The sequence below is a fragment of the Zootermopsis nevadensis genome, unplaced genomic scaffold (assembly GCF_977971745.1).
Source record: "Zootermopsis nevadensis isolate Lab colony 2312 unplaced genomic scaffold, Znev_1.0 Znev_ptg000009l, whole genome shotgun sequence".
Lineage (NCBI taxonomy): Eukaryota > Metazoa > Arthropoda > Insecta > Blattodea > Termopsidae > Zootermopsis > Zootermopsis nevadensis.
In genome coordinates, this window is record NW_028259141.1 from 6442020 (window position 1) to 6465928 (window position 23909).

The following is a 23909-nucleotide window of genomic DNA, read 5'->3' on the forward strand; positions in this document are numbered from 1 at the left end:
ACCGATAGTAGTTCAATGAACGCCGTTTCTTTGTACACCCCAACTTGACACACTCTCCGTGTTTTGATTATGTCCCATATCCTGTGTTGTATGAGCCATAACATTCTTGGCGTGTATATTCGGCGCAATAGTTTTTGGCCGGTGGAATTTTCAAGGGGAAGGCTAGGAGCGAGTCACTTGTGCGATAGTATAATGCTGACTGCACCGAGGAGCTTATCGGACCGAACGCCCAAACAAAAGAAATACACTGACCGTGCCACCTCAGGTACAGAGACTAGGCCCGTCCGCCAGCTTCTCCACCGGCCAAAGACTAGTGCGCCGACTATACACGCCATTTAACAGGAAGTCCACATACGTACACGCGCAGTGCTGTTGTTTGTCATAATCTTGTAATATTATGCACGGTTTTACCATAACATAGTAACACGCAACCTTCAATGGTATAGTTTAACGTGAGAATAAATTTACTACCAGAGAAATTGAGTGTAAATGCGCAGTTTCTTAGCCTTTGTTTACTGTTTTATTTATTTGTATTTACTTAGTTTTCAGATGCTTGTATTAAATATCGCGTCGATTCGAAGGATGATTAATGAGTAATTAAATGGTAATTGTGTGGAACGGAGTGCGCTTAACCTAATTTAAAGTACTGTTTGAGTTTTGGCGTCGTGTAGACTCGCCAACGTTTCGGAGAAAACTACTGTCTCCGTCTTAATTTCGTAAATAACGTAATTTTTTGTTAATAGAATTTATAGGTGTATTTAGGTATGCATACATTCGTGTTTAATAGCCGTTATGGCAAGTATTCGCTTCTCATTCGAGCAATTTTTAGTTGAAACTATCGTTAAATAGTCTTCATGTATCAGTTTGGATGTATTAATATCACAGACATGGAAATGTGGGTCTTATTATCCAGTGGTGACTTTGGGTAGGTTTAGCTTCTTGAGTGCATTATTCTCGTTTTACGGTTACTCGTACAAAAGTTTCATGTCGCCCTCGGCCCTGACAATCATTTCCCTCCTTTGTTTCATAGTCCGTAGCTTAAAAGCCAGAGCGGGGATAGATGGATGGATTCTTAGCTATAAACGTGTTCAAAATGTTTATACATGATTACATGAAGTCACGTATAGCCAATGGGCATCGTCTTCTCCCACAACTTGTACATTTGGAGGTCACCGACGTGGGTACGTTATCCTGAATCTGTGCTTTATGGAGGGTAGTCCTTGAAAATCGGTCTTTGTGAGTTTCTCGTTGACCTCGTACACTGGCTCTTTCTTACCTTACGTTCTCCAAGATTCTTTTTTTATTATTATTTCTATAACGACGTATGCATTTTACGAAAACAAAAGGAAGGAATTGACTTGTCTAGGAATGAAAATAGGACTTAGAACAGAGGATAAGAAATCCATGAACTCGAAACTCTTATCTTTTAACACCTTCGATATTGGATTGTGTTTAAATAAGGTTTATTTCTGTGAGATTCCAGGTTCTAATGGTGGCGAGTGTGAAGATGACTGTACTCCTGGGATGTTGCGTCGCGTAGTCTGGTAGAAACGTTTACCGACGTTTCAGAAGTGATTGCTGCCTCCATCATCAGGACGATTATCGCCCTGATGATGGACAAGATTTCGAAGTACGTTCCTTGGGGTCCTGGGTACATCACTGGCCTGTCATGCTTTATCTACTAAATCTGGTTTTGGAAAGTTGGTAACACTACAGATATCACACTAAGTCAAACTTCCTTTTGGATTTCGTTAGAATAGTCACGTAAACAATAATAAAATGATTATAATGGTTCAGATCTTTGGCCTGCTGTAAAATGATTGGCCATTTTCAAACAAGCCGAAAAAATTGGATTTGAGCTTCGTGTAAAATAGAAGTTATATTCACTGATAATAAAGAGATAAAATTATAATTAAATTCGCCAATAAAAATAGGTATTTATGCATTTTTAAGGTAATACACATTTCTAGATGCAGAATCAGAATTTCATACCGTCGCCATGTTTGTGATTTCTGATTTATATAAAAAAAAGTGTGTGTTTGTTTCATTCTTGTACCGCATTCTTGGGGTCTCGGGTTCGATTCCCGGCGGTGCCCGAATTTATAACTTGTGTTGGGCAAGGCCGTGGTCTAGGCAACACGGAGTTTTCCTCCGGGGGCTTCCCCGGTTTCTCCGTGGCATCCCAACAATTACTCCATTCACACACAGAAGAAGGCAATGGCAAACCACTTCTGGATCATCTTCCAAGAACGTATATGAACAGGTCCCAGTCCGAGAAAAGGATGGAAGGATCCTGTTCATATGGACCTGTCGTCAGACAGAACACTAAATAATAAGTAAGCCTATGTGGCTTATTGTTGGGTTGCATTTGAAACGACACGCTCTGTACCTACAGTAATTTAACATCAAGTCCAATTACGTGTGAAAAATAGCAGAGGATGTTCTTGGTGACTGTATCCGTTGGAATACGCCTTCTCACTTTTGTTTGTTTCTACATTATCTAACCTCCATGAACTTGTTGAGACTTACGTACATACAAAGGACAAGGTAACGAAAGTGGATTGCAAGCAGGAAGTCACAGTGTGTGTGTTTTCTGTGCGTGTTAGTTATAGTTAGCAGTTCTGGCTGCTGAAACACGAACAGGACATCGGATAACGGACAAAGGATTAATCATGTTTTTGAGGTTTTTTAACTTATACCCGTTAATCGGTTTCTTGTTCTCAGAGGTTAAGACACTCCGAAGTCGACCAAAAACGTGTCCTGTTTTGAAGGTAAGATGAGAAGTTTTATCAGCTTTCATGCACTTGAAAGAAAGCTGTGATGTTTTACAATCTAATGATCTTTGTGACCCTTCTACATTCCACGCCATTCGACAAGAAATGCAGTCTCGTGAAAGTCACACCAGTATACCCCGATTGTGTATTTACACTTACTTTCCAAAGCGAGCGTGAATTGAAGGTGTGATCTGGAGGTTTGTGTACGTCTGTCAGCTTGCATATTTCATATCCGGAATTACAGAACCGATTCTGCGCAGTGGTTAGCACTTTTTGAGAAATGTTCTCACGGCGACGATTGTGAAATCGCGTGTAGAATTATTTCTTTGCAGTCTTGGTTAGTCTTTTACTGTCGGTTAGTTGGTATAGTCGACGCAGTAGTCTTTGGCCGGTGGAGAAGTTGGCGGAACTGGCGGACGGGCCTAGTCTCTGTACCTGAGGTGGCACGGTCAGTGTATTTCTTTTGTTTGGGCGTTCAGTCCGATAAGCTCCTCGGTGCAGTCAGCATTATACTATCGCACAAGTGACTCGCTCCTAGCCTTCCCCTTGAAAATTCCACCGGCCAAAAACTATTGCGCCGACTATAGTGTGTGTGGAGTATGAGCATTGTTTGGTTTAATTACATTCTCATGGGTTGGAGAGGAAGGGAGGGTGGACATATCTAGCATAATCCCTCCCATAATAGAATGACATCGTACGAAACGCAAGTGGGTGGATTGGTAAGAACTGTCATTTCATTTGAAGCGACTCTACGCAGCGCAGAGTGTCAGTAATATTTTCGTGATTAATGCAGTCTGCATACTATGCGTGTGTTTATCGAAAGATTTTTGGAGATATTTTTCTTTGACATTTATTGACCTGCTACTGTGTTTGGTCGAAATTAATTAATTCATATATTGTCTAGATGAAATCGTATGCCATGTTATGAGTTGTTTGTGAATGAAACTATTATTTCTGTCAAATTTCGCACTGTCCCGTTCAGGCGATAAGACACGGGCGTCCCACCGCGAAGACCCAGTGTGCTGTCAACGGGACACTGTATATTTATGTTGTAGAAAATGGCACCGGATCAGAAGTCCTGACAGGATTTTAAATCGGTCTTGACGCCACTGCTAATCGTTTATGCTCATACCTTATCACATACCGTCTATACCACATTTAATCATAGTTTCTGACAGCTCGACAAACGTATTTAAAGAAAAGTGGCGTTTTTTTCATCGCATTAAAAAATTCTTTGCGTGTTTGTGGAGTAAGTGCCCGAGCTCTTACCCTTTGAGAGGATTAGCTTTCTTGTAGATTAAAGACCTGCATCCGAGGAGCACCAAGGCGCTATACGCGCAGGCTATGTTCAGAGTTGCCATTCGGTCTAACCGGCCGCGTCAGGGTCTCGTTAGCAGGCGTTCTACGGATTGTTAAGAAAACATCGGTACAGTACAACATTATTATTATCTCCCTGTTACTGTGAATTACTTTGTTAAACGTTATTTTACTGGTGTTAGCCATCTCTGACGTGTGTCACTGCACGCAATGCAGTGAACAAATGGACGAAGGATCGGAGCAGAGCAAATGTTTCCTGCCAGACTAGTACTGAAACGCTCCGTTTCTACCCTCCCCCCATTATCCATCATTTGGCTACCATGGTAACCTACCTGTACAGTACTATGACAGCATCTAGGTTGTGCGAGAGGATATTTAAGATAAAATTATTGGGGAGAAAATCAAGACTTTGTGTTAAGATGTCGGTGGTGGAAAGGAGTGATATTGTAGTTATAAAATAGCTGCAAACATTGACTGTAAATTTGTCATGAAATATATTGATGTTGCATGAGCGGGATTTGTACTACCAGTGGACTTTTACAGTGTCTGGGATTTGACTGTGTTTTTCGTCTACATAACTAATTTGCGGGTAGAAGTAAAAGCATGTACTATGCAAACCAAAGACATTATCTACACATGAACTAACATAGCTAGGTACAAAGTACTGCCGTTGGGAAAAAGTGTTTGTGGTATGGACAATAGTATTTGCTTCCTTATGTCTAATGTCCTTGCCCGTTACTTCTTGCGGACATGTAACGCAAATATTCGCCCCGGTTACTTCGATCAATCGATAAGGAACATGAATGATATTTTATTATCTTAATTATAAGAAATTTTAAATAAAATTATATTGTGATCAGACGGATTAAAAATAAATAATTGATATAATATTCACAATATGACGCAATTACACTATCTTATTTAACTTGTAGTTTAATTAGTTCGCATGATCCATATCCCCCCCTTCCACTGATAATGTACATGTTACATGTGCAGCCACGATGCAGTGGCCACCATAATGTAACACGACTGTACATGCATTGAATACTTAATCTTTAAATACAACACATACACGGAAAAATTCGTCACAGACAGCACGAGACCTCACACCCCGCAGAATTCTATTTTGGAATGAACGGATGTTCTTCACCATGACCGTTGAATAAAGGCACACGTGTACACACAGCGATCACAGGGATAAGATCGCTTGCCTGTATCGTATTTGGAGGTTCCTAAGATGGAAGCGTGGATTCTGGTTGCCAACAGCGGTTTTGTGTGTGGTTTCAAACACCCACGTTTCAACATTGTGCCATGAAACCTTTACATACTTTTAAGACTTAAGACGCATTATAGGAGTGTTCATTGGCAGTTTATGGAGGTAAGGCACCACATATGGAATGTAGTGCTGCGTGTGGGGAAAATGAAATGTGACAATGTCCCGTTCATCTTAACGTCCATGATTAAGTAACTGCAATTTTTCGGTGTCTAGTTCATTGCCATAAAGATTATTTTCATGTGTTGTTCTCCATTATGTTGTTTCATATACCTCATATTCAAACTTTTCCTGAACCAAGATAACGTTCTTTAATATCCCAACTTTTCTACATGTGAACATCAAAATTTGTTACTAAATGAAGCTATCCTTTCAACGAAATAATTCATTAAGCATCAACCTACTTTTTCTTGACCGATAGTTTCCTTTGTTTTTATCGGCTGTTGGAACGAAATGTCGTTTATTAAAAGGTCACAATTGCGTTTGTCTACGCCCGTTTCATATCCATCTCTCACGGTCAACTTTATCTCATTCGACGCTAAATAACCAGTCCTATTGATTCGGTGTAGATGTAGCACTGAAGACTTCTCCCAGATATATCGAACACAAGCAGTCATTACCGATAATCGACTTAAGTACCGGTATCTTATCGCAGACAGCTGCTGATAGCAGGCGCAAACATTGTGATGTTTGTTGTGGCCCTCATATGGAAAGAGTAGTCAGTCCATGCTGGCTGGAAGTGACCGTCCTCTGACATAGTGAATACCACTCTTAAGATTGAGTGCTGTCTGCACTTGTTTCATCTTCTTCCAATCCAGTATCACAGTATTTATCGATAGTCGCAACTTTCAGCGTTTGAACATTTATGTGAAAGTTGGATTCTTATGTGTTCTTTGAATAAAATTAACTGTAGGGGACGTGGTGTGTCATTGAAACTAAGGAACTGGTTTCCAGTACGTTATATTTTTTTGTTTTTTATCTTGAAAGCAGTTGCTTTCAAAGAGCCTTCCCCATCAAAATTCTGTCCACATATTCTATTTCCCCATCTTAGCTGACTAAAAACTTGTATTATTGTAGCAATCTGGGGTTATTTGTTTATGAAGTCAGTATATTAAGGTCATTCAGATAAGCAACAATACCATGTACATAGGACATCTCGTAACCTAAGACTGAACATTTAATCCATGCAGTTATCAGAAATGGTGAAACTAGTTGTATGTCAGCAGTAATATTTTCCAATGTATTTTAGAAGAATATCTCTTCAACTGTGTTCCAAGAAAGATTTTGGTTTGCTGATATGGTTCATATACTGAAAAATGTCCTTGCTTCTGGAATGGAGTGTCAATTCCGACACGTAACATTAGCTTACCATGATGTTTGTATCTGAATTAAGTCTTCTCAGGCAACAAGATGCGTCAGATTCTGTGAAATCATCAAGCCTTGCATGTTCGTATCTGTTTTACACAAGTCCCCCATACGTTTTTGTGTTATGGACCTCGGTAAGGCGCCAAAGACGGGTTTACCTGTAGCTGCATTAACTCTTATCTGCATTTTTAAAGATTCAAGTGTTATATTTTCTTTATTTTTTTCCCAGGACACGTCTCGGGGAGAGGATGGTGAGCATGAGCTCCACATTGGTGGAGACTGTTTCCATCAACTACGAAGACTTCAACGAGAGCTTTTTGACCTGTGGCACATGTCTCTGTGAGTATTTATTATAAATTTCTGTACCTTTGATACCTGTTGTGCACGAATGTCATCTCCATTTTATAAATTGGAATTACTTTTTCACCAGTTCTTAAATATATTGTTTTTTTCCACGTTTATCATAAGTTATTTGTCATGTTCATTCATATCTTATAATTATATTAAATTAAAAACAGTAGGCAGTGTTAATTAGTTTAAGCAGAAGTGTTTGTGTTTCTTAATTATTCACATTTCTCTATGCAGGTATGTATGATGGGAGTGAGCACACACCAAAATTACTCCCGTGCTCACATACGGTGTGTTTGCATTGCCTGTCGAGGATCGCAGCCTCTCAGACACGGGAAACTGGATCATTTCGTTGCCCCATCTGTCGGGAGTTGATCACGATCCCGCGGGGAGGAGTGAGTGCCCTTCCACCTTCATTTCTTGTCAATCAGCTGTTGGATCTGATGTCACGACAGCGGAGGGAAGTCATTCCGAAGTGTTCTGTACACATAAATCAGGTAGGGGCTACTGACATGCAGACACGTGCATTTGTATGTGTACAAAACTCAAAGTGTGTAAGAATGATAGAAAAACTCCTAACACACTTATAAGCAGGCCCGCACAAATCAAAAGTGTGAGATAACCATGGCGTCTGGAATGTATGCATGCTGTTTGGGTTAAAAATATTCTCTTCATGTGTAAGCGTGTGTGTGTAAACATGTATAAATCTCACTATTTATTGTAGAACCCCGAATGAACAAAAATAATCTAATTGAATTTTAACTTTGTTAATTTGTTATCTGTACTTTCTGCTACAGAACATTGCCATAAGTTAAAAAAATAAGTTTTACAATCCTTTTTTAAATTTCACTCTTTATATTCCAGATCTCTTAATAAACAAAAGATATGTAACAGTGCATATTAATTTGCCTAAAGTTACTGTTTCTAAAGCGGCCCATCCACGCACGAGTCTGGCTCGGCGAGCTTGACTCGTGAGCCGGGCTCGGATATATTTCACCACACATGCATAGCAGACTCGGCTCGCGACACCCCACCCACAAACAAGTTTGGCTCAATGGAATCCGAGCCGAGCCGGACTTGTACGTGGATGGACCGCTTTAAGTATTTCTTACCAGTGTTTTGTCTACACAGCTCCAAATGTTTTCAGGTATAATTTTCATTCTGCTTGACAATTCTAGGCACTTTGGTAATGTCTTGAACAGACCACGAAGAACAGCGTGACATTTCTTCCTAACATTATATCAGGCAATGTTAGCACAGAATACTAAAATATAAATTAGTAGGTACCAAACACACAGCTTTCTTCTTCAGCTGGTTATTCTTGCAATGGAGATGTAATGTGAGGTTATACACGCATGACAATGCACTTCATTGATCCATGAGGTCAGTAGTCTCCTTTTGCGTCCACAGCCCATTTCTTTAAGGTTAACCAGCAGATAAAATCAGGGTGATCAGTGCTGGAAAATTGAAACCAAGACTTATCATCCTTTTAGTCAGCCTTACTGCACCAGTCAGGATCTGCATAAAGAAATTGTCCCATGATTAATAGCGGCCAATCTGCATTTCTACTGCTGAAACACCCACTTCAAGAAACTCCACACAGATGTAAGCAACGTGATATTTCAGGTTGTAGATTAGTGAACATTTGGATTGTGGTATTCTGAGTTATGACTGTTATCACCAAAGATTCATTTCTTAAACGCTACAGGAACTGCTGTTCTGTGAGACTTGTGACACTGTGTTCTGTACAATCTGCACTGGTGGGAGTCACAGCACAAGCGGAACGAGCTGTGAACACACTATCATTCCTTTCTCCATCGCAATCAAACGCATGTCCGAGATCCTCCTCTACAAGGCTAATGAGTGCATATCTAAGGTATGTATCAATTGTAATGGGAGATTTTTTTGTGGCTGTGCTAGGGTACAACCTTTTCACTACATACTGCGTTGGTTACCATTTTCCTAATCGGTCAGCTGCAGTGATATTGTTTTCAAATTGTTTCTTCATTAAAATTAGGGGCATGTACTCTATTAATATTTGTAGGCTTAAAAAGTACATACAGAGTGTGTGTGTGTGTGTGTGTGTGTGTGTGTGTGTGTGTGTGCGGGCGCATGTGTATATATAGCCCATAAATTTAATGCAGAAATGTGACACAGATTAGTTGTATCAGAAATCTTATAATTAGTGCATTTGTTGGCTCAGAATTCATGGGTATTCAGTGCCACCAGCCATTTACACTTTACATGTATTTTCATGACTTTCGTGGAGTTTTCATGCCTTATAACAATAAAACACTGAAATGATCTGTCTCAACTTCACTGAGGTCCAGTGCTCCCAGAATGCCTCCATGATAGTAACAGTGGACTACAAAAAACCTTTTTCTTTTAAATTTTTGTTTTGAATGTTGTAAATTGTATAATTTAAAAAATAAACTTTACTAAATGTGAGTCTCTGGAGAGATGCTGACACAAGAAGACACAACACTTTTCATCTGTGCTGTATTCTGTACTTGGGAGTTTAGATTTATTAATATACTGAAAACTCACAAATACAACGTGTCATCTTATTATTTCGGAAGCTGAAAGTACATTTTGTGGTTTTCCGACTGTCTGTACTATATTGCATAGTAACTGCTCTTCACATAACAGTAGACCATGTTTTACTTTGAAAAAATGCCCACTTATATGTAACAACTGAATAGGTTTGTCTGTATTTGAATTTGTGACTTGTAAGTGTATATATGGACCGCCACGGTGGTCTTGCGGTTAGAACGCTGGCCTTGTAATCGAGTTCGATTCCCGGCGGTGCCCGAATTTATAACTTGTGTTGGGCAAGGCTGTGATCTAGGCAACACGGAGTTTTCCTCCGGGGCTTCTCCGTGGCATCCCAACGATTACTCCATACTCCATACACACAGACGAAAGCAATGGCAAACCAATTCTGTATCACCCGCCTAAAAAACATATATGAACAGGTCCGAGTCCGAGAAAAGAATGGAAGGATCCTGTTCGTAATATGTCGCCAACCTCCTGTAAAGGAGACGGCGTAATAAAGAAGAAGTGTATATATATGTTTTTCATGGACAGCTATCACAAGCGCAGGATGCTGTGACGCAGGAACTGCACAGGTTGAACTTGGCTACAGAACATTGCTTGGATCAAGTGAACAGAACATTTCAAGATGTTTCTGCACTCCTGGAGCATAGGCAACAAGAAATGGTGGCTGCTGTAGGTACAGCATGCGAGGAAAAGAGAAAAATTCTGGAAGAACAACTAGCTCTTATAGAGGGTGAAAAAAATAAGGTGAGAAAATAAACACGTTAACCATCTGCAAATCAGCGTAGTTTCATGCCACTATTTTATCTTTGTTTTTAGGAAGTAATGTGCATTTTTCAGAACACTAATTTTTAAGCATTGCTTACAAGGCCTTTCTTATCATGTACTGGCACACTGAATTGGGCTTGCATTAATGAAATGCCTCAATTTAATTGGGCCATGAATTCCTTTCGGGGAGATTGAAGCCTTGTATGATAATAATTTGTGCTGCAGAAGAACTGTGATGAGCATTTCTTTATGTGATGTGACATATTTATCATGGTTATAAAAATTTGTTCAAAAGTGTGCATTGAAACTTCTGAATCTGAAGATGCTCATAGCCTAACCTTGAATGACAGAAGAAGAAGATAAATTTGTTATCTACAAGCACAGAAAATTGATGTATTATAGCAGTTTTATAATTCAGATTTACTATTAACTTAAGATTCTGATTGTTTAGGCACAAATTTTACTAATTATAATGTAGATTGTGAGTGATTTTTCACTTCCCTAATATTTAGTCCCGTATTCTGAGGATTTTTTTTAAACTTTCACTTGCCATATACAGGCATACTTCGGAGATATTGCGGGTTCGGTTCCAGACCACCAAAATAAAGCGAGTCACATGAATTTTTTGGTTTCCCGGTGCATATAAAAGTTATGTTTACACTATACTGTAGTCTGTTAAATGTGCATTATGTCTAAAGGAACATTGCGAGAATTACCAAAACGTGACATAGAGACACGAACTGAGCACATGCTGTTGGGAAAATGGCGCTGATAGACTTGCTCGACGCAGGGTTGCCACAAACCTTGAATTTATAAAAAACGCAATATCTGCGAAGTGCAATAAAACGAGGTATGCCTGTATATGGATCTCCAGTGACATTATTATATTGATTAAAACATAACTTACCTGTGTTCAGGTGGAGAGAGAATGTGAAGGTTTGCAGTATCAGGTGGAGGTGCGCAACATCACGCAACGTATTGGAAGCCTAAGTGAAAAGTTAGATGCTGCTGGGACCCTTGGAGAACCTCGAGAAAACGCATTTCTCACATGTGATTTCACTCACAATGATAGCTATGCAACCCTTGAAACTGCTCTTTCTCAGTTGGGTCGTGTTCGTACAAGCACTACGTTTCCCAGCTTGTGCACAGCGCAATTAAACGGTCCAGTTATAGCCCAACTGGAGACCACAGCTTTTCTTCACACAGTAAGTGTCGTGATACAAATATTGTGTTTGGTGTCTTTCTTTTACTGGTTAGGTGTAGAACTATGCAATTATGAGAATCCTTAACCCATTGGATCTGGGGTTTTTTGCCTCCAGGTCACAATGATATTTATTTCTATAAAGCTTGCATGTAAAGCATGTTATTATTTATGTATAAATGGGAACGACTATCATGTACACTGTCTGGGCAAGGCACCTATGTGTTGAAAAATTTCTACATGTTTAACATGTTTAAGACTTTTTCTTGAAATAGTATTAATGAATTCAGACTTTACCACAAAGGAAACAGCACTTCACCATTATACAGATCAATTTGTTAATGCTGTTTAAGGAAATAGTCATTGTTTACACTAATATTCGTGCAAGACTCATATATACAAAATGCACAGTTACTATTTTTTAAATTTGATATATGTAGATCCCACTTGGCTTTAAAAGCTTAATAAAGACTTTGAACTGAACATGAATTTAGTAATTCAATATTTGCACATTTTGAGCGCACACATCCCATGTAAAATTGAATTGTCAACAGAGGCTGAATTTAGTCATTGGGTAAGACATAAAAAGGTTCTACCCTGCAACATTTTCCTGGTGAGGCTCATTTCCATTTGGTTGCAATTGTAAAGAAGCAGCAAGCTCATTTTTGAGCAAATAAACATCAACATCATATTCATGACAGAGACAGTTAGTGTCAAAATATTGCATGTGTGTTAACATATTAAGCCTGAGAATAATAAGGCAGTGTTCTTTGATGACTCAATAAGGCTTGAGTTGTTATGCCACCTAAATTTCAGCCACAGTAGTCCTGCATTATCATACTTCTTTGTCTTCATAACCTTTGGTTAATTTGGTTGCTTTGTGTATAGTTGAATTGCTGCTAAAGGTTCACTGCTGTATCATTAGATTGTTTTCCACAGGTAGATTACCATGGAGATCCTCGTACATCAGGAGGTGATCCTGTAACAGTAGAAGTTCTGCCATTGGATGTCTCTGGCAGTGAATCAGCAGCACTAGATTCTCAGATCGAGGATATCGAAGACGGAACATACAGGATCAAGTTCCGACCTCCTGCCGCAGGACGATATGTGTTAAAATTGTCTGTGTTTGAACGTCCAATTAAAGACTGTCCTCTGTTTTTTGATGTGACTGAACACAATAATCCAACATCAGTGTATGGGTCTCGTGGCTCAGGAAAAGACGAGTTTCTTCAGCCTGTCGCAGTCGCTATTGACGAGGCTGATGGAGGAACCATATATGTTGTGGATACAGGCAATTCCAGAATAAAGGTCAGAAGTTACAGAAATATTTGAAATGTGCTTCTCTTTTACAAAACTTATGTTTCTTGAAGTAATTCAATCTCTTTTATGAAATTTGATAGTGTAAAATAAATGTCTAGTGATAATTATTCTGTGTTTCCAAGCTGTCAGACACTGCATTATAGTATCAGAACATTAGGTAACTATGCAAAAAAGAAGTTTATGCATATTTTTGCAATAAATCTAGTAATCTTCTGCTTGCACTTGCCCCTGTCTGGAGAAATACCACGTCGTATCATCAGTCTTAAGTTGAGGTACAACCAGTATTAATTACTTATCCGTAGTTCCTGTAATGTTTTATTCTTTTTCTGCAGTAGAGTTTCTTTCCCTTTCCAAACAGGCAGAGTTACTGCAGATTTCTATGCATTATCTTGCATGTGTATAATTATAACTATTGCTATTACTTTTACTACAACCTTGTGTGTGTTAGCGGCTGATGTTAACATACAATACAGCAGATTTTTTAGAAATGAAGATGGCTGTGTAGTCTGGTAGAAGTTTACTAACATGTCAGAGGTACCTATTCTTCATATCCGTAATCTTGGAGGTAGCAAGTACCTCTTAAACGTCGGTAAATATCTACCAGACTGCATGGCATTACAACTCAGAAGACAGCCATCTTCATACTCACTGCTATGAGAACCTCAAATCCTTTTCTATTATGCTCTTCTTTCAAATTGTGAAAGTTCACAGGTAAAATAAAGAGCCCTCAGTATCTTCGTACATGAGAGAGTACATTAAAGTAGGCTGTGTCTTAAATCTCTGAGGGCTGCGTTATTGTCATTCTGGTTTACTCTGAATGCTAATGCAATATGTGTGTTTCAGGTGCTAACACCAGACCTGGAGTTTGTTCGTCACATAGAAAATGAGGGTCTGGCAGGGAGGAGTTGCACTGGTATTGCTGTTTCAAACAATGGGCTAGTTATAGTTAACTGGCGTACAAAAACTGTTACCGAGTTGTCTCCTCTCCACGGTGACACACTTTCTAACTTTTCACACAATGCTTTCCAGGTAAAGGCCATAAATTTTAATGTTAACTTAGTATCTTGTTTCAGTAACACACTCCTGACCCAAATAGTTGAATCTTCTCTTCTCTTCTTCTCTTGCACTACAGCCCGTGGTGGGCTCTGGCATCCCGAACAATATGTCCCCATCTCTTCCTATCTTGAGCTACCTTCTTCCAGTTGCACACTTTCATCTTTCTCATATCTTCCTCTATCGCATCAATCCACCTCCCCCTTGGTCTTCCTTTAGGTCTTGTTCCCCACAATTTCTGGTTTAATACCAAATGTGGCAGTCTGTCCTCTCCCATTCTGACCACATATCCCGCCCATCTTAACCATCGTGATTTAATATATCTCACAACGTGCTCATGATGGATCAATTCTTCTAACTCCGCATTATATCTAATTCTATACAATCCATCATTATTCTTTAGGGGGCCAAAGATTTTTCATAGAATTTTCCTTTCAGAGTACAAATAGTTGAATCATCCTAAGTAAATTGTCATTCTCAGCCTTGGCCCTAAAAGTAGTAATGTTTTTGTTTGTTTCCTAGTGGCATCTATTGATGCTTTGTACGTATTGACTCAGTTTCCCAAGTTTTTAGACTTTCTGCATAAAGTAATGTAACATAACTGTCTCAAGTGAAATGCTGTTTTTAGTAGCAAGCAGATGTTAAATCAACATATGATACTCATATGTTCATAAGAACTATTTAAAGGAAGGCTTACTTTAAACTGATGCTGTTTAGACTTTGATACGTATTTGATTATTGTACTTATTCATATATTTTATTTTCTAGGAACCAATAGATGTAGCGGTGGACAGAGGATATGGTCATGTTCTTGTAGCAGACAATGGCCTCAGTTGTGTCTTTGTATTTGATTCTGATGGAAAGATTCTTTTCCAGGTATGTTTCCTGTTTTATTGTTTAGAAATGACAAATGTACTTTATTATTGATTGTCTCGAGAATTTTATGATTTTGGAGTGACAAATTCTTGGGCCCTTATAAAGTCATGGAACTTGGTGTAAATGTGACAGGGATAGTGGATAAAATGCTTAATCGAATGTATCTAAAGCAGAGGACACATCTTTGGTCTGAGCTTAGTATATCCAACAGTTCCGCATCCCCAGAACTACTGTTGCGGAATTGTTTCGGTTATTAGTTTGCATTTGAATGAGTATGAGATTTCAGGTCTTCATGACAGTGAGTTTGAAGATGGCTGTTTTCTACCAGACTACATGGTGCTACAACCCACAAAACAGCCGTCATCATTTGGATAATATTTAGAATGTCCTGAAGCTCCTTCCCTCTTTGCATAGGAACACAGAATTGTATGTTCATATCTGCTGGTGAATGCAGTATCTGAAGGACCAATGGAGTGTGTGCCAGATCAGATGTTCTCACAGAAATTCCTGCATTTGACAGTTCGGTTATGTGATGTCATAGCCATAAAGATGACTTCTGCTTTCATGAAACTGTGGCTGTTAAATCACTTCCCTGCACATTATTTTTACTGTTGTACTAAATGAATATAATTTTTAAGTAAAAATCTGAACTCATTATGGAAGTTAGTGTGTATGTACTGATCTGAACAAGTTATCTTCTTGCCTCGTTATCAAATACTGGATCAGAATCATTTGTCACGTGCTATAGGTTTCGGATTCCTCCATCATGTCGCAAATGTTGCAGTGTGACACAAATGCCCGAGATTATTGGAGTTGCTGGAAAACAAATCACAACCACAGAGGTTCAGCAATTTTTAAAATGAACTGCTTCTAAATATCTGCAATTTTTATTTGCAAATGCAACACCCAAACAAGTCGGTGTATCTCAGTACTGAGACAAGAAGCAGGGGTGAATTTTCTTGTCAGATATCAAATCTTGTTTGTTTCTACAGTGCAAGTTATTTTAATTTTTTTTATTACTAATTTCACAGGTTGGGAAGAAAGGCAGTCAGAGAGGGTACTTCAACTTGATCTCATCAGTAACAGTTGGGCCAAGTGGTGAGATTATTGTTGCTGACTCCCGCATCCAAGTATTCTCTGCAAAAGGGGACTTCCTTGAAGAACTTTATCCAGAAGGAAAAGGTTAAAAAAATTTCATTTAGCTAATTTCTTATTGTTAGGTAACAAATAAGGAAAATCTTAAAACTTTGCATGCCGTGTAGTGTATTAGAATATAGAGTGAACAAACCAACAACTATTAACACTATAATGGACACTATTGCCATATGCGTTTCGACCTCAAGAGGTCATCATCAGTGGCATCAGGGAAATTAATACATACCGTCAAATGGTTCGAGCAAATTTAATAATTAAAATAAAAGGTAATTGACAAGATGACTGCACTAGCTAACATCTAAGTGCGAATTTTACTCCTGTGAATAACAGCATCTAGTGCAGCCATCTTGTCAATTACCTTTTATTTTAATTATGAAATTTGCTCGAACCATTTGACGGTATGTATTAATTTCCCTGATGCCACTGATGATGACCTCTTGAGGTCGAAACACGTATGGCAACAGAGTCCATTACAGTGTTAATAGTTGTTGGTTTGTTCACTCTAAATAAGGAAAATGTTTTAAATGAGTCTTTGAAATATCCCTAACCTTTCCGCTATTGATGAATAGAAATGAATAAATTTGCCTGTGTGTTGACCACTGCTTACCAAAGTGAGCATAATATTCCATTTCTATGACCACCAAGCTCATTTCCTGTACCACCAGGTCACTTTATTAATGAATGCAGCCATTATTTATAAATACATTTCCATACCTTTTGTTCCTTGTGCCATTTTAAAGTTCTGTGATCTAAACTAATAGGTAGTTTGTGCTAATGAGTATTGCCCATTTGCCTGTTCTACTGCCCGATGCCATCTTGACACGATATAGTGTTTTTGAATGAGAAATATTATACTAAGTGCCTTGCACAGATGAAATAGGTGGATAGACTTTACAACCATAACTTGGTGGTTGTGTTAAAATTAAATTTGTATTTTAAGTTATCAATTTTGGGGTCCGCAGTGGCCGCGCGGTCTGAGGCATGGGTCTTGTGCCGCTTGGTCGCGGGAACCGTGGGTTCGAATCCCACTCAAGTCATGGATGTTTTTCTGTGTTGTGTTGTCCTGTGTACAGGTAGAGGCCTTGCGACGGGCCGATCCCTCGTCCAAGGAGTCCTACCGAATGTCCATAGATCAAGCCAACTGAAAAGTTTGGGACCCGTAAACTGTTCCGGAAAATTTACAAACATTGTTAAACCGGAAAAAGAAGAAGAAGAAGAAGTTATCAATTTCTTATATTTCTTCATTCATCATAGAATTTCTCAAAATTAAAAATGTTGTTATAGCACTTTGTATATTTATCCTCTTCTGTAGTAGGCCTTCTATAAATCTAAGCATTTTTGTTCTTTTATGACTTTGTTCTCTGACTTACCAGTTACGAAATAAGTTTCTGATGTGCATGTTTTTGAAGTACTGTGTGACTGATGCTGTAAATTGATCCTTTTTCCATATGTTTTTGGAGCATGCTACTGAAAGTAAACATCCCTCCTGACTTAGCATTTTAGACATGTTTCTCTTCTGCATATATGTTATTTCAAGCAGCCGATGAAAAACGGGAATTGGACAGTTTTCTAGTATTGCCTCCTCTCCCAAACATGTTTGTTCTTTTCCACTTATGTCTTGGATTTAATTTTGAAGATAGACAGTTGAAATTATTCTAAGAATTGTTTCTGATTTTAAACCAAATATACCGTTTAGCAATACATTTTTGTCGTGCATGACGACACAGTGTTAATCTTTAAAATAAATGGCCATCCTTTAAATCAAAGCATGTTTGTGTAAGCTTCTGTCACATATTTGAAATAAAAAGATTACTCTCTTTTACAGTGAAATACAATTACATTTTCCAAAGAGAAAATGTGTGTCTTAAACATGCTCAAATTCTGTCACATAGGTCGAGGGAGGTATGGAGGCGTGGTGGTAGATGGAGAGGATCTCATCATTGCCACCCGCTCAGAGAAGAATCGTAATTATGTTCAAGTCCTTAGGTTTACTGAAGGAACGCTTATCTCAACCATTGACTCTTATGATTCTCGACTCAAACGGCCTAGCGGTATGGCTGTCACTAGTGATCATCATATAATCGTTGTTGACCTTGGAAATGATTGTGTCAAGAAGTATAGGTACTGGTAAAATAATCAATTTGTTGCTGTAGTTCAGTAGGATAGGGGCCACAAGATCATGCTGACCTCTTACCACACCAGTCAAATCTACAGTTTCAAGCTCTGTTGCATGTACCTGCTTCACAAGGCTATATTCTGATGTTGAGAGAGCCGCTAGAAATGAAGGTTTTGTTTTAATTGGTTGTCGTGGGAGTTGAATTTGAATGTCATGCAGTGCAAGGGCATAGGATGATAGGATAAGAGGAGGCATGGATCGTTCTCATTACCCCATTCCTTTGCCAGCATGTAATATGAAGTTTATCTTAGCTAGAACTTGGAGTGTGCACGTTGTTAGTACAAATGAATAACTTAAGCAGATTTTGACATCAGTACATAAAATGAATGTATCTTTATTATTACATTTTTAGAAGATAAACACAACTTTTTTTTCATACGTAATTTATGTGATGTACATTAATTTACAATAGCCATTATATGTAGTTGAGTTGGATTTTTGTAGACAAGTGAGTGATAAAACATCAGTGTAGCCATTTAAATACCAGATGTGAAACCATGGTTCTTTACTATTTTCTAAATGCCCTGATGTTTTTGCTACAACATAGTTAAACCCAAGTATGTCATCAACTATTGAACATAAGTGTGTGACTTTTTAAGTAAGGTATTTGTGGAACGTCATATTTAATTTGACCTCATTTTTGTTCCAAATCCTCTTTCTCCACACCCATTTTTGGTATTTACTTTGAAATTTAGTTTCGTGTGGTAGATTCTGAAACATTCTTCCAGACAGAACCATGCCTGACAGTCTGAGCATCAATATGTTGATTCTTTTAGCTTTTTTTGCCTAGCGCACGCAACACACCACTTTTGATGTTTGGCCTACACAAAATACATGTTACAGCTTATAATTTTATTATATGCATTTTCAGCTCGGCAAATGTAGGAACAATCTTCTTCAGATCAGTATTTTGTCTGTCAGGAAATATGCTGACTGATCACATTATTGACATCACTATGCCACATCCACCGTTTGTATGTGATTCCAAGTGTTGGCAGCATAATACAAAGCCCTGAACATGAACATATATTTATTCTTTCCTTCTGTTTCTTCTATTTTTAGATGCTTATTATCTTTTATTTTATGCTGTTTCTCTTTTCTTTTTTATTCATTTGGTTGCTTGCTGCTGTAGGTGACCACATAGTTTACCTAGTGGTTAAACTGGCTGTGCAACCAACTAAGTTATTTTTATTGAACAATATTTTATTCAAATAATAGCCCTGCATGGTGTTATCAACCAGGGAATGATCAAAGACTGATATTATTACTTATGTTAGGCCTATATGGTTGAATTTGTGTCAGAACATTATTTTATACAGAACAAATTCACATTTAATAAAAATATATCGTAGTAACAATATGTATGCTCATATCATAATACCAACAATGAACAAGTTATAGGTGGAACATGTAAAGCATACTTCCATAGTGCACAGATTTCTAGTCATGCATACCTAATAATAATCTGTTTTTGTATTGAGCAAATGCTAGTTTAAAATGTTGTAGTGAAATGCTGTATAACTCATCAGCATTTTTGGCTAGTTACATGACGGAATACCACTCGGGCCGCATTTTCTTTATTATTGCTTGCAGTTGTAAATATTTTAAGTTAAAGTCTGTCCCGCTATGTGCCATGTAGGCGCTTGGGGTGAGAGGAAGTATAGCTCCTCTCTTTCTTGACCTCGGCACTAGATGGGGGGTGAGTGGTCAGCATCACGCCTCGGCCGGCTTTACCCCCGGGAATGGACCCCGGTACCCATTGTAGAGGAGGCTGGGTGGGCCCCAGAGCCGGTCTGGATGCAGAGGATAGAGGAAAAATCCTCTGCCCCTGTCGGGGATCGAACCCCGGTCGTCCAGCCCGTAGCTAGTCACTATGCTGACTGAGCTATCCCGGCTCATAAATATTTTATGTTACAGAATGTTATTACCATAATTAGGGTCTTTTATTACAGATTCTTTGTTGAATGTGTCCACTATAATTCTTTCAGTTGGCTGCAAAGCAATCATTTCATATGCTAGTCTCTTAGGCAAGTGAGAGCTTGGTGTGAGTCGCTGAAGGACATTTCTCACCCTATTCACGAGGTAAATCTAATTCATTCTTTGTATTTGTTCGAGACTCTCGTGGGCAAGGAGGGATGTGTGTGCTACATCATTCACAGGCAAAACGATGTTCTGACTGAAGAAGACTGAGTCACTCACGGCTGTCATGAATGGCCCATCTCTAGTGCACTAGCAATAAAATTGTCTTCTATGGTATGTTGATGTGCCATGTTGTTTGTGAATTTACCCTTTCATATTTTTATGCATTTCTTGATCACCATTCTTGAATTAACCACCCTAAAATGTAAAACTATGGAACTTCTGGAAGAATGAAGGGGGTTGGGGGCATTTCTGAAATATATAAAATTAATTTGCTTGAAGCAATCAATAAGAACACAAAAATTAAGACTTCTGTTGTGTCTCTGAATGACTCTACAGTCCTTGCAGAACCCTGGTCTTCTCACATATGGGAGGTTTCTTAATCTATTTTAGACATTTGGTAGGACTCCTTGGACAAGTAATCAGCCTGTCACAAGGCCTCTACCTATACAGGACAGCACAAGACAGAAAGACACGGACAAACATCCATGCCTTGATTGGGATTTGAACCCATGGTCCCAGTGTCCGAGCAGTCGAGGCCCACACTTCAGACCATGCACCATTCAGCCACTGTAACCAGCTATTAGACTTTTGCAGAATCATAAATAAATATAGAGAAGGGCTACCAATTCTTGATGGGATTGAACACTGGCTTGTGTGTTTTGAACCATGTGATGTAGCTCAGTCTGGTTTGTCATTGCTGCGATCATTACCACAGATTAATATCAGTGGCAAATCCTGATCTGGACATCAGGTCATACAGAAATGCATTGTCATTAAACCCCTCAATATTTGCATCACAATGCTAAAATATTTTATTATAATAATGATAATAATAGTATGGCACTTACGTTATATAATAGCCAATGTCTGTTATGCGTATCTGGAAGAGTGCATTGTTTGTGGGATGTGAAAAAAGTAGTAAATTAATTTCTAGATATAGATGTAAGTGAATAATTTACTCATTTAAAGATCTCCTATTTCTTTATACTGTACACTGCATTTTAACATGAGAAAGCATACTTATGGCTGTAATGGATGATTTTAGTTCACTATAGTATAATTATTGCTGATATTTAATATGCATGATAACAGAAATCTATAACCAGATATTTATAGCATTTACTTTCCATGTAAGGCAAGTTGACTCAGCATGGTTTACTCATTTACATTTGAAATTCAGGCTTATATTACCGTTTTTTCCAGTGTCTAAGACACACTTTTTTATTGTTAAAATAAGCCTCAAAATTACTGTGCTTCTTATTTGGCAAAGGTTGCCACTCTTGCCAGTGCACATGCTCTCTGAATCGGCCACAGTCGGTTAATTTTGTTTCATATCCTTTTCTTGTAACTTCCCCCCCCGAAGAAGTAATGTTTAATTGTCATCATAATTTTCGTATGGTAACTATTGTTACAGTTGAATGATCTGTTTTTGTAAGGTTAGATATATCAGTTTGTTCGATTTTTAGTTTTGTACCTTAAAATTTTTTTGATTTCGGATGTGCATCTTATACACTGGAAAATATGGTGTGTTAAGCAGTTCATGCTTTGGATACTTTACATTGTACTTAAAATAAATACTTCATCCTAAAGAATTAACTTGTTTTGTGCTCTTCATGTGCACTTTGTTTAATGGCGTGGGACTTTGACACCTATACAGCTTCCCATTATTGCTGAAATGTTTCAAGTTAAGACAGTTCTAATCATGTAAAGTCTTTATTATTGAATATATTCAGATGTTAATTTTTAATGGATATAAGGTATGTCATGGTTTTTCCACACTTTTTTATGGAACTGTAAGGTTCGTTACTGTGTTCACAGACACTTGTAGAAGTGGTAATAATGTTTGAAGTGTCAACCATCGACTTTGAACAATGCTGCCTAACCACTCTTCTCAGTCTAGATTTGATTATCTGATCTCACTGAATATTTTCTAATCTAGACAGGCTGTTTATATAATTAGTTTTATCATCGTGCACACTTGGGGGCCTGCCGGTTTGTAAATGGTTCTGAAATAATACACAGCTTTGAATTGAACTGCTAATACAACAGTTAACAGTCAACAGTCAGTTAACAGTGTCAAAACTTGAATTTAAATTGTGTATAATATATGTATACATAATGTAAGTATCTCTTGTAACAAGAAATTATTTGGGGATTAGTGCGTATTTCTGCTATACCACTGATGGATCTTTCTCTAGTTTCTGTTTGAGACAATTTTAATTGATGTGTAAAAAGCTAATTTATGTTGTTGATAATGACCTTCCCCCTGCTATATAACAAGAAAATCCCTGTTTATATACAAGTAATTGTGTAGGCATACATCTCTGTAATTAACAGCATGCATGTGTTTCAAATGACTGTATTTAATGGTGAACATACTTTAGTGTCTGCCAAGATTTTATATATATAAAGATGGCTTTAGTTACACTTAAGATTAATTTGTATTTAATTTTGTAATGGGTATAATTAACTAAGATAGTGTAAGACATGAATGGGTTATGTATTTAGTTTTAAATTCAAATTTATATTTTATATCTAATAATTAAATTGTTATTGCTTTTTTAATTATTTGTTTTATTAACTTAATAATATACACATTATCTTTGTATTCAATGTCAAAATCATTTTAGACTGTAATTTTCAAACAGTTAATATTCGTTGACAGAACATTTTACCTGGTCGTTAGGAGCAGCTAGTATGATGGTAATGCATTTATCTTAACCACAGGAATGTACAGACGTTCTCTGTTAGGAGAAGTAGGTTTATTCATGAAAAATAGGTTTCCAGTAATATTTTATAGAAAAGAACTGAATGAATTTGAACAACATTCTTCTGTGTATGGAAGTTTCAGTTAACATATTCAGTTGATATGATGAACTAATTATTAATGCTGTGGTGGAGCATCTAGTTCATTTCACTATTCTCGTACAGCCTTGTGTTATAATTTTGTTTTCCGCAATTAAAACTAAGCTATAAATGTGGAAATTAATGCAGTGCAGGGTGCTTGTAATTGCTTTATTTAACATGCAAGAAATTTTCTTTTGGTTGTCCAGAGTTTCCTCCACTTTTTGATAAAGCTAAACTTTAATTTATTGTAGATATGTGGTGAATTACAGAGCGGTTCATTTCTTTTTATGCAGCCATGTTGCCACCTGTTTGTGGGTTAATTTTCTCAGATGATACACTACCACAGCATAATTGGTGGTTTCATCTGCACTCGAAATGTTGCAGCAAAATCACATAACTTACCTGATATCACATAGTTCCTGAAGGTTGTGTTCTCCAATATGCGAGAAGATTTCACATCAATCTAATAAAGTTTGTGTCACACATTGAAGTTTACCGTCCATGATTTATACAATAACATTGATTCTGATCTGTAACACTTGCAAAGTACATGAATAATCATTTTGTGCGCATTCTGTTTCAAGTTTGCCCACAGATATTTAGATTTGGAAACATGAAACTGTAACCCACTACTAATTATTCATTTATTTAAAACAGTCCATAGAGTCTGTACTGAATTTTCTGTGTTGTATTCTGATGAATTATTCTTCTGAAAATATGCATAACTCTTTTGTCTTT

At 37.8% G+C, this 23909-nt stretch overlaps 1 protein-coding gene across 10 annotated transcripts in view; it reads left to right on the forward strand.

Annotated features, from left to right (window-relative positions):
* Positions 1 to 23661, forward strand: part of LOC110829317 (tripartite motif-containing protein 2) — a 46690-nt gene extending 23029 nt beyond the window's left edge. For 3 of the 10 annotated variants that reach the window (XM_022062924.2, XM_022062928.2, XM_022062925.2), the window contains exons 2-11: positions 6959 to 7068; positions 7315 to 7574; positions 8786 to 8953; positions 10165 to 10380; positions 11319 to 11606; positions 12542 to 12910; positions 13766 to 13951; positions 14744 to 14851; positions 15883 to 16033; positions 17899 to 23661. In XM_022062924.2, coding sequence (XP_021918616.1) covers positions 6959 to 7068; positions 7315 to 7574; positions 8786 to 8953; positions 10165 to 10380; positions 11319 to 11606; positions 12542 to 12910; positions 13766 to 13951; positions 14744 to 14851; positions 15883 to 16033; positions 17899 to 18137 — 2095 coding nt within the window. In that variant the 3' untranslated portion in view covers positions 18138 to 23661. Of the gene's footprint in view, positions 1 to 1476; positions 1701 to 2183; positions 2772 to 4988; positions 5470 to 5532; positions 6318 to 6958; positions 7069 to 7314; positions 7575 to 8785; positions 8954 to 10164; positions 10381 to 11318; positions 11607 to 12541; positions 12911 to 13765; positions 13952 to 14743; positions 14852 to 15882; positions 16034 to 17898 lie in introns of those variants that run through there. The other 7 variants (XR_015534362.1, XM_087345901.1, XM_087345900.1 and 4 more) reach the window with 7 other exon arrangements.
* Positions 23662 to 23909: the final 248 nt, after the last annotated feature.